Below are 11,268 nucleotides of genomic sequence, written 5' to 3'. Positions count from 1 at the left end.
ATGGGAATTTAAGCGTGTGAGCCCCATGTGGGACGGGGACTCTGTCCAACCTGGTTAACTCGAATCTACCCCAGTACGTGGAGCAGTGCTTGGCCCAGAGTAAGCACTTAACGAGTACCATAATTATTATAATTATAAAAGGTAAGCATGAACTAAACCTTAAATTCTGTTATTTTAGATTACTCTCACGAAGGAAAAAATTGACTGAAAAATCTAATACCCAACAAAAATGTCCTTGATTTCCTCCCCCCGCCCCCGCATTTCCTTTAGTCTTCGTCGCGTTTCGTGTTAAGTGGTCTTTGGAGTCGATTCCAAGTGGCAACTACAAATGAGGCGTGTACTAAAGAGCCTGAAAATTCTACCAAACCTCCTGGTCGCTATCCTGTTCCCTACAAGAAGGACCTGCCCTTTGATATAGTGGAGCTCATGGAAGAAGTCGAGCAGAAGGTAAGAACGTCCTCTACGGAGTTGAGAAGATGCTCTGGAATTTCAGCAACCGAAGAGCTGTGCTGATTCAGAGAGCGTTCAATTCTGATAGTTGGCTGTGCTCTTTCGAGATAGGGCAGGTTTTCCATCTTCTCTGACGGAGCCTCCTCTTCCTCATTCCGGCTCTCGTTCGGATCAGAGGGGCGGCGGAGTGCTTCCGTCTCCCGTGCGTATCCCATTTGACCGACCAGATTTGAGTCTCTGCCGTCGTCTTTGCTCAGTGTTTTGATCACTCGATCATCCGCCTTTGACTCTTTCCCGTGCCGCTGCTGCCCGGCACAGGTGGATCGACTTGGACGCTTCGCCTTAGATCTTTCCATTACGGGTAGACCGATAGGCCATACTTCTAAACTTTGTCCTCGATATTCAATATTGAAGCAGCGTGGCTCGCTGGAAAGAGCCTGGGCTTGGGAGTCAGAGGTCACGGGTTCGGATCCCGGCTCCGCCACTCGTCAGCTGTGGGACTGTGGGCAAGTCACTTCACTTCTCTGGGCCTCGGTTCCCTCATCTAGGAAAATGGGGATGGAGACGGTGAGCCCCACGTGGGACAACCTGATTACCCTGTATCTCCCCCAGCGCTTAGAACGGTGCTCTGCACACAGTAAGCGCTTAACAAATACCAACATTATTATTATTATTATCCTCCTATGCGGACTCTCCTGTCCCGCTGAGGTATCGCAGCGTGGCTCAGTGGAAAGAGCACGGGCTTTGGAGTCAGGGCTCATGAGTTCGAATCCCAGCTCTGCCACTTGTCGGCTGTGTGACTGTGGGCAAGTCACTTCACTTCTCTGGGCCTCAGTTCCCTCATCTGTAAAATGGGGATTAAGACTGTGAGCCCCATGTGGGACAACCTGATTCCCCTATGTCTACCCCAGCGCTTAGAACAGTGCTCGGCACATAGTAAGCGCTTAACAAATACCAACATTATTATTATAGGAGAATCCGTCGGATTATTTTGACTGAATACTAAGGCACCTAAATTGAATCAGGAACGGTGTTCTGTTTCTGGGCACTTTTAATCCCACAATGCAGAAGTATGACCAGATATCTTTGAATCTGGGGTGCCCGGCTTCGATGGACGGGAGCTATACCGAAAAGCTCAAAGCATCCCCCCCGCCCCGGCCCCCGCCTCCATCCTTCCACCTCTCCTGAGTAATCAGGTTGAGTTGTCATTCCTGCTGCCGGAAAGGGACTCCAGAAGTATCTTTGGTGTTAGGAGGAGGCCATTTTCTCATACAGAGGAAAGCCTTCCTCTAGCTGCTGCATAAATTTGGCTTCAAGTGTTCCGTCTCTGTGAGCTGAAACCAGGAAACTCCGTGAAGACGTTTCTGTGCCCTTTGCGGTTTCAAAAAAAAATCCGAATTTGAAGGAGACCTTTCAAGTAGCCATAGATCGGCAACCTAGGACGCAAGCAAAATATTACAAGTGCGCTGAAATCCCGTGTCAGCCCCAGGTGATCCTAACTGAAAGAAATCAAGGAAAAAAAAATGACAAGAATGTTTTGCATTAGTACTGCTGAATCTTTCATCCACTGTCTTACTCCCCTTTATACCGTGAGCTCCACATGGGATAGGGACTGTGCCCTGTCGCCTTCTATTGTGTCTCCTCCAGCGCTTAGCCAAAAGAGCACGCTTCACAAATACCACTCTTTTTAAAGCGATCGTCGATAGTAAGGATAAAAAGAGGAATTGTGAGAAATCTGATGGCAGCGGGAGGGATCCGACGACTTGAATGCTTCTGTATGAGATCTGTGGGGTGGTGTGAGAGGAGGGAAGGCGTGGCTTGAGACCCGCATTATCTCTGGGGATGAGGATTCCCAACTGAGGAAAAAAAGGGCTTTTCATGGCTTATGTGAAGAGGAATGTAGCCGGTGAAAGCCTGTTACGTGCAGGTGACTGGCTCCACACAGCCCTCTTTGGGCCATAAGATGCCGCAAGACCAGAATCCCGCTTTTACGCAGTACAAGAACCCAGATAGGCTAATCCGGGACGGCCCCTTCCACGGGGTTTAGCGTCAGTCGTATCGAACGAGCGCTTACTGTTTGAAGAGCACTGTACTAAGCGTCTGTACAGTATAATAGAGTTGGGGGACACGTTCCCTGCTCCCAACGAGCTTACGGTCTAGGGGGCATCTCCACCTCTTTTGGGGAAGGTGAGGAAACTATCCACACCCCGACATCTTGAGGGTCCAGACTGGAGAGGGTCCAGATAAAGGAGCCAAGAGGCTCTCTCTAGACGGTAAGCTCGTCGTGGGCAGAGAATGCGTCTACCAACTCTGTTAGGTTGTACTCTCCCAAATGCTTAGTACAGGGTTCTGCACCCCGTAAGAGCTCAACAGATACCTTTGATTGATCGACCCTGGCAGTTTGCAGGGTTTTCTCTCACCCTTGGCGGTTGGCATCTCTCGCCTCCAGCCCCGGCACCCGGTGGGCGCGAGCCGTTCGCCCGCTTCACTCCCAGATGGCCTAGGGTCGGTCGTGGGTGTCGGGTGGGTAATGGGGCTCAGGAACCACCGCCGGCAACGGCGCAGATCTCCCAGGGCCGACCCGGGCGGTCTCTTAGCTGCTTCGAACCCTAGAGCCACCGTCTTCTGCCTCTGCCCCGCTATTAGGCCGGCCCCGGCTGAGCTGGCCCGTTCTGGGCTGGAGCCACGGCCATCGGTGCCCGGCTGGAGATGGCAGATGCAGCGGCGGTGGCCGTGATAGAAGATGGAGGCGGCATGAAAGCCTAGGGGAACTTTCCTCTCCCTTCCCTCTCCCCCTCGCTCCTTTTTTCCCTTTCTCTCTCCCCCGCAAAGCCCCGCTCCTCAAAATTCTGCCCCAGTCCGTCTCAAAATGAAAAGTTTCACCCTTGGGCTGTATTAACCTAAGAAGGAGAGCCAGTTGTCAGTATTGGCTCGATGACTGTTTTCTGAACTCTGCATCCAGAACAGACTCCCAATTGCAGCTAGTACTGTGACTGAATTTCCTCACCCCCCCCCCCCACTTTGTTTTCATAACCACCAGAGTGGATTCGGCAATATGTTCGACTCAGAGCCGCTCTGGAGGATTGCATGTGACCGTAGCCGGTGCAGAATCCAATGAACCGGACAATGGCTGTTAGCTGTAGCTGGCCTCGGGAATTCTACTTATGGAGCGAGAAAAGTGAATTGTTCAATAATGAGTTTACTGTGGATTTAGGTGTCAGTAGTGTCAGACCCACATTTTCTTCTTTGATTTAAATAGAGTCTGCAGAAAGACTGGGTACTCCTCAAATATTTTTCATGTCATTTCAGATGACTTTCACAGATACAGTGTCCTAGATACTCCCCCGCCCCGATCCCCATAGGCTTTCCACCAAAGGATGACCCTGCTTGTATGCACACATGTATGTGTGCGTCGTACATTTGCTGATATTACTGTGGAGATCTAGCTTCAGGTGTAGTGTAAACCAGGACTGTTTTATCGAGAATACCACCCGTTCCTCTCCCACGTCCAAAAGGAAGCCCTCGGCACATCAGTCCGCGATTTCGCAACGTGCCTGGGTTGGACCGTTGTTAGGGAGTTAGAAAACGTCTGCCTGACAACGCAGCTCTGTTTGGGTTCGGTGCGACGTTGCATCAGAAGAACCAGCTTGGGCGTCTGCGCACGGTATTAGAGAAAGGGAATTCTACAGTGCGAGTTTTCTTAAGGCAGAGCTTTGCAAGAATGCAACCCCACCCTCCCGGCTCTGCAATAGCTCTGGAAGAGCCAGTTCCCGGCCCTCGCTTAGCGACCGCCGGGTGACCGCTGCTGCCTCCGCCCTCATCTCCCGCAGAAGTGCAACTTCTGGCCGTCTGGGGAACCCCCGAGGAGCTCCCGCGATAGAGCCGAAGAGCTCTCTGTCTCTGTGCTTCCCCCTTCTTCCTTCTCTGATCCCCCTCCCTCCAACTTCTGCCCCCATCTGAAGCCTCCTGCTTCTCCCACGCGCCGTTCAACCCAGTCTGGTGTCAGCTTCAGCCCCGTCCCTGCCTCGGTCCAACCCCTGCCCCAGCACCTTCCCAGCCCTGGTCTCTGCTTCCCCCTCTGAGCCCCCTTACAGAGAAAGAAAGCCCCTTTGCCCTCATCCTTCCCCTACCCCATCACGCCTCCCTCCTTTTGTCTTCCTCCACTGCGGTTTGATCCTTCCACCATTCTGTAACTTCCCCTCTCCCCCCACCCAGTTACTGCCCCGGGGGTGTTAACATTCCTGTGGCAAAGACTGTTTTAAAAACGGTATCTGTGAAGCACTTACTATGTGCCAGGCAGTGTGCTGAGCGCTGAGGTAGATGCAGGCTGATGATGATGATGGTATTTGTTAAGCGCTTACTCTGTGCCAAGCACAGTTCTAAGCGCTGGGCTAGACACAGAGTTATCAGGTCGTCCCCCGTGGGGCTCACGGTCTTCATCCCCATTTGCCAGCTGAGGTCACTGAGGCCCAGAGAAGTGAAGTGACTTGCCCAGAGTCACACAGCTGACAGGTGGCGGAGGCGGGATTCGAACCCACGACCTCCGACTCCCAAGCCCGGGCTCTTTCCTCTAAGCCACGCTGCTTTTCTAAGTCCATGTCCCACATGGGGCTCACAGTCCCGATCCCCATTTTACAGATGAGGGAACTGAGGCCCATCCTAGTTAAGTGACTTGGCCAAGGTCACCCGGCAGACGGGCGGTGGAGCCGAGATCAGGACCCAGGTCCTTCCGACTCCTCTCCACCAGGCCACACTCCTCCTCTCTCTGCTCCTCTGCTTCCCTGATGGTGCCTCTGTTGGGGTCGGAGGCCCCCGGCGTGTGTGTCTGGGTGTTTATGTGCACGCGTGTGCAGGTGGTGTTGGTGGCGGTGGGAGGTGATCTCTACCACGGGACTGGATTTTTAGATGGGCCTCTCTAAGAGCGGATTCATCACCTGCCTGGGAAAGTCTGGGCCGGCCGAGGCCCGCGAGGCGTGGGTACAGTTTTGGATGCTTGGGGGACTATGAGAAAAGCAAGAAGCATGGTCTCCAGCGTACCTTACCATCCATCCCCTGCCTTCTCCCCTCTTTAGCGTTCCTTTCTTCTCCCCTCCTCTTTCCCTTCCTTGTCCCAAGCTCCCCCCGCCGTGTTCAAAACAAAAATCTGGCACTCCCGCAATAACTTTCTAGAGAAACCTGCCCATCTTGCCCGTGAATTGAACCTTGCCGCCAAGGGCACGCCCTTGGCCTGCCTGTGAGGCAGACCCCCGGAGGTGTTCTGTGTCTCCTGAGCGAGTGGCCAGCTGAGGAGGGCAGATGGCCACCGAGAGGGACCCTCACCCGGCCGAGTTCCCTCCCGGGAGAGAAACTCGAATCTTGGCAAAGGAGGCTTCATCGGGGAGGCCAAAGACTCCTCTTCAGTTGGCTGGGATAAAGGGAGTTGCCTCTGCCTGGGGAGGGGATTCATCGGGGCAAAGTTATCTCTTTCCCACAGTCCCCGGGCCGTGGGCAGAGTCAGGAACATTCCGAGGCAGGTTTCCCACCTGCCAATCAACCAGTTAATCGATCTAGTGGTACTTATTGAGCACCGACTGACAAAACACTGCACTGAGGGCAATACAGCAGAGTCGGTAGACACGAGCCCTGCCCCCAAGGATCTGTCGGGCTCCTTCGTAATCTTATCCCGAGTCCTGAAACCCGGTCCTGGCCCGGGGGAGCACCCGGGAGCGGTCCTCCACTCAAAGTGGGATTAGCCGCGGCTCTTGGATGACCGACTGAAGGCGAGAGGGCGGAAATACCGCCGGGAGGTGAAACAGGATCGTCACGTGTTTCAGGAGTCCCGAGATAGGCGGGGTTAGACGGGAAGGATGGTGGTGCCGTCTACAGCGATGGTTAAGTCAGGAGGAGGACAGGGTTTGGGCGGGCAGATTAAGGAGCTCTGTTTTGGACGTGTTAAGCTTGAGGTGACGGGAGGACATCCGAGTAGAGGTGTCCTGAAGGCGGGAGGAAGTGCGAGGCTGCAGAGAGGGAGAGAGATGGAGATTTGGGGATCATCCGCGGAGAGATGGTGGTCGAAAAGCGAATGAGTTCTTCAAGGGAGTGGAGGCTAGAAGGGGACCCAGATCCGAACCCTGAGGGACCCCCACGAGGGACCCTCCTAAACCACACTCCTCCTGCTAACGTTCCCAACGTTCATGGCCTAGGGGAAAGAGCGCGGATCTGGGAGTCAGAAAATCTGGGTTCTCGTCCTGGCTCCGCCCCTTTCCTGCACTTTATGACCTTAACTTCTCCGTGCCTCAGTTCCCTCAACTATAAAATGGGGATTAAAAAGCCGTTCTCCCTCCTACTTAGACTGCGAGCCCCATGTGGGACAGGGACGGTGTCCGACCTAATTAACTGGTATCTGCCCTAGAGCTTCGAACGCTGTTTGACACGTAGTGAGCGCATAATAGATACCATTTAAAAAAGCCCCCCGAAACCCGCGAGTCAGATATATACTATATATCTACCTCAGCACTTAATGCAGTGCTTGGTACATAGTAAGCGCTTAACAAAGCCGCATGGTCTAGTGGGCAGGACACGGGCCTGGGAGTCAGAGGGCCCGGGTTCTAATCCTGCCTCCGCCACTTGTCTGCTGTGGGACCTAGGGCAAGCTTAACTTCTCTGTGCCTCGGTTACCACGTCTATAAAATGGGGATTAAGACTCCGAGCCCTAGGTGGGAGGGGAAGCGTGTCCGACTCGATTGTGTCGTATCTAAGTACAGCACTTAGTACGGTTCCTGGCGCGGAGTGAGCACTTCGTAAATGCCGTCAAAAAGCCCCAGTACCGCAGTTATGATCATGACTCTCAACTCTGTCGGTGACACCACCATCTTCCCCGACCCAGCATCTCATGACATTGGTGTGATTGACTCCCTCGGTATCTCGGCATTCGGTCCGTCACGGAAGTCTGCCGGTTCTTTCTCCGGAATAGTTCTCGGTTCCACTTTGCACTTAAATGGCCCCACCCCTCAGCATTTTCCAGTTCGATTACCATTTCAGCCTTCTCACTGGTCTCCCTGCCTCCAACCTCTTCAGTCTGTGCTACATTCGGGAGCCCAGACCACCTTCCGAAAATGGGGCTCTGCTCACATCCGTCCCCTCTCAGAAACCCGCAGTGGCTTCCCTTTGCATCAGCCAAAAACTCCTACCCATTGGCTTTGAGGATACTCTTCATTCTCAACCTCAAAGCTAATGATCTCCATGCTTTCCAAGTAAGTGTTCTCTTTGTTTCCTGTCGATAATATAATAATAATAATAATAGTGGTGTCGGTTAAGCGCTTACTATGTGTCAAGCACTGTTCTAAGCGCCGGGGGAGATCCAGGGTTATCGGCTTGTCCCACGGGGCTCACAGTCTAATCCCCATTTTATGGAGGAGGTAACCGAAGCACAGAGAGGTTAAGTGACTTGCCCCAAGTCACACAGCTCTCTCCCTCCTCACCCCCGGCCCTTTGCTCAAGCCCTTCTCCTTGTCTGGAACTCTTCCCCACCTCCACCACCCCCCACACTCCGCACAACCCTCACAAGCACACACCCTTCGTACACAATGTCCATTTATTTTCACTGACCCTCTTGCTTACTCAGGCATCCGCACGCACTCTCACCCAGATGGTCTTCTCCTTGGTCCTAGTAGCCATTGGAAAGAAAAAGACAACAACCCAAAACAAAAAACCCCTGAAAAAAGGTAAAGGTATAGTCGTCTTCCCCTCCCCCTTCCCCCCTTTCTTCTTCCTCCTCCTTCCTCCCCACTTCTCGTTTGTTAAACACCGGGGTAGATACAGGTTAGTCTGGTTGGACACAGCCCTTTTCCCACATGGGGCTCATCGTTCTTCCGGAATATATGCTCCTCCGGGACCGAGACTGACTTTTAAATGTACCTGCCGTACTCTAGAGCTCCTATAAATTATATGGTGGCTCCTCAACAGCTCTTAACCGGTAATGCTGCTTTTATTTTAATGACACCCACTCTTCCCCCCTTTTTGATACAGACTGGATTTTTGCCAAATGTGTTTAAGGAGCTGTCTCATCGGCCTGAAGAATTCAGAGCATTCTTCGCTTACTACAATGCCATCATCAATAAAAAAACAGGTAAACCATTGCCTTTAGATTTTTTCAGGCCGCGCGAGAGGGGAAAATTACGATCCGCATCACCCTCTATTAGTTTCCCACAAGACAGACGTCAATCACACCGAGGCTTAAAGTGAAGCTAGAGTAGGCTGGTGGAATGCTCAGCCCGAAAGCGCGTGTGAACGGAACCGTCGTAATGCACGGTGTTGACCTAATTCAGCTTTCCATTATCTCTCTAGAGAAATCGTCTTCTATTGAGCACTGTTTGACACACACACCCTTGCCATGGCTTTTTGAAAAGCAAGCTTATGCCTTCACTGGCATAGTTAGGCGAGGGGAGGCGTTCGACTGATACAAGCCCCCCAAAAAGCCGCTATTAAGTAAAAACTGAGTTGTGTTTTTTTTTTCTCTTGAGTTATCCCCATCGGCGGTCTACCGTCAGTCGTATTTATGGAGTCCTTACTGTATGCAGAGCACGCTGTACTAAGTGCTGGGGAGAGTAGAAGATACAATATAGCTGTCTACGGTACAGTAAAAATTACAATTATAGCTGTGATCGGACAGTTACCCGACTCACCATTTCCCCATGCGTACGTAGATTCTACCTGGGGTCATGTTCTCCGGGACGGAAAGGTGAAATCAACAGACCCGCTCCGGTGGTCTCCGGCGAAACCCCGTGCTTCGGAAAGGCCTGCCCTTTGAGGGGGGCTTTTGGGCTTGTGGGTCTCCATTTTTTTAATAGAAACGTGTTTCCCACTTCTTCAGGACGACTCAGCAAGGCAGACAAAGAGCTCATCATCGTGGCTACAAGCGCTGCTAATAGATGCTCCTATTGTGTGGTCGCACACAGCGCTCTTCATAGAGTATATTCCCAAAACCCTGTGCTGGCTGATCAGGTTAGTATTTACGCCTTGGGAATAAAATAGCGGCTGCTGCAGTCACGCCTTGTTTGTGGACGGAGAATCTCCCGACTTCTAAGGTAAGGCCGAGAACCGCGTTTCTCAAATGCTACCGCGGATAATTGCGCTATCTAGGCGCTTACCGTGTGTCAGACGCTCTGCTGAGCGCTGGGGTGGATAGAAGATGATCAGGGCCCACAAGGGGCTCGCAGTCTACGTAGAGGGAGAACAGGATCGATTCCCCATTTGGCGGACGAGGGAACTGAGGCACAGAGAAGTGACTTGCCCGAGGTCACACAGCAGACAGGTGGTGGAACCCAAGTCCTTTGATTCCGAGGCCCGTGCTTTTTCCACCAGGCCTCGCCCTTTCCTCAGATGTCAACTCCTCTCTTCCCGGTCTTAATAATAATAATAATGATGTTGGTATTTGTTAAGTGCTTACTATGTGCCGAGCAGTGTTCTAAGCGCTGGGGGAGATAAAGGGTAATGAGGTCATCCCACGTGAGGCCCTCAGTCTTCACCCCCATTTTACCGATGAGGGAACTGAGGCACAGAGAAGTGAAGTGACTTGGCCACAGTCACACAGCTGACAAGCGGTCTTCATGGAGGTAGACTCTGGCCCTTTGCCCGGGCTTCCTAACTAGTGTGCCGTGACCCACCAGGGCATGGTGGGCAAACTCCAAGTGTACCGCGATATTTTTGCTCCTTCTCCGTCTCTGATTTCCCCTGGGCTGCGCTCCTGATCGCTGGAACGCCCCTTGTGCATTCACAATGATCCCGTCGAGTGGCCGCCTGACCCTAGGCCTCTGGGAGTGTGCCTTCATGGATGGAGCGACATCCCGAACCAGAAAGCCACCCCCACACAAGACAGTCCACGAGCACTCACCCTCTATCCCTATTCCGCCGGGAAAAGAAGCGTATAGGACGGGTACCCAGCGACCGCTTAATTGTGTGTTACGGATGACCCCGGGGTCATTAGAACTGCTTTTACTATGATTGGATAGTTTCTCCCTGCACCCTTCCTGGGGGAGCGTGTCCTCGGCGCCCAAAAACCCGCTGGGTGTCTGGCTTATCGATCCGCTGTATTTAGTGAACGCTTACCGGGTGCAGAGCACCGTACTAAGCACTCGGGAGAGTGCGGTAGAACAAGAGACGTGTTCCCTGCCCACGGCGAGCCCGCAGTCCGGAGGGGGAGGCAGACGTAGATAAATAAATTACGCATATGTACGTGAGTGCCGCGGGGCTGCGGGAGGGATGAGCGAAAGGTGAAAATCCAAGCGGAGGGCGACGCAGAAGGGAGCGGGAGAAGCGGAAACGAGGGCCCGGTTGGGGAAGGCCTCTTGGAGGAGAAGCACGTGATGATCATTTTCCTTCTTCTTATTTTAACCTATTCGCTTCACGCCTCAGTGGGTATCCCCTTCTTTGGGCATCGTGGTCTGTAGCGAACAGTACTTCTGTCCCTTCCCTGCCCTCATCCCTTAGGCCTCCGAAAGTTCCATTCTGCGCCTTCTCCGTCTTTGTCTTCCCAGACCTTCGTCTCTTTCTTAACCTTCTTTTTTTGTCTTCCTCACCCCTCCTGCCTTTGTTACCCGGGCCCGTTCGGGCAGTCCCTCGCCCTCCTGCATCCTCCACAGCTGGCCAGATCCACTCCGGATCTGCTCCGCACATCCGTGCGCGGGATGTACGCCGGGCTACTCTGGTGGTCCCTCGGGGCAATCCGGAGAACGGGTGTCCTGTTTTCCTGCCGGAGGGGTCCCGGGGGCGCAACGAGGCGAAGGGGATGATGGAAGTTTCCAGGAAGGCTGAGCCGAAAGCCAGAGTGTCAGATTGGTC

At 53.1% G+C, this 11,268-nt stretch overlaps 1 protein-coding gene across 2 annotated transcripts in view; it reads left to right on the top strand.

Moving 5' to 3' along the window:
* Positions 1-357: 357 nt before the first annotated feature.
* DCAF10 (DDB1 and CUL4 associated factor 10) overlaps positions 358-11,268 on the top strand; it is a 50,224-nt gene continuing 39,313 nt past the window's right edge. For both annotated transcript variants that reach the window (XM_029056082.1, XM_029056081.1), the window contains exons 1-3: positions 358-447; positions 8,458-8,557; positions 9,302-9,432. In XM_029056082.1, coding sequence (XP_028911915.1) covers positions 8,474-8,557; positions 9,302-9,432 — 215 coding nt within the window. In that variant the 5' untranslated portion in view covers positions 358-447; positions 8,458-8,473. The remainder of the gene's footprint in view (positions 448-8,457; positions 8,558-9,301; positions 9,433-11,268) is intronic.

Source organism: Ornithorhynchus anatinus, chromosome X5 (assembly GCF_004115215.2).
Source record: "Ornithorhynchus anatinus isolate Pmale09 chromosome X5, mOrnAna1.pri.v4, whole genome shotgun sequence".
NCBI lineage: Eukaryota > Metazoa > Chordata > Mammalia > Monotremata > Ornithorhynchidae > Ornithorhynchus > Ornithorhynchus anatinus.
Note: the sequence above shows the minus strand (reverse complement) of the source record. Positions and strands in the feature narration are given on the sequence as shown.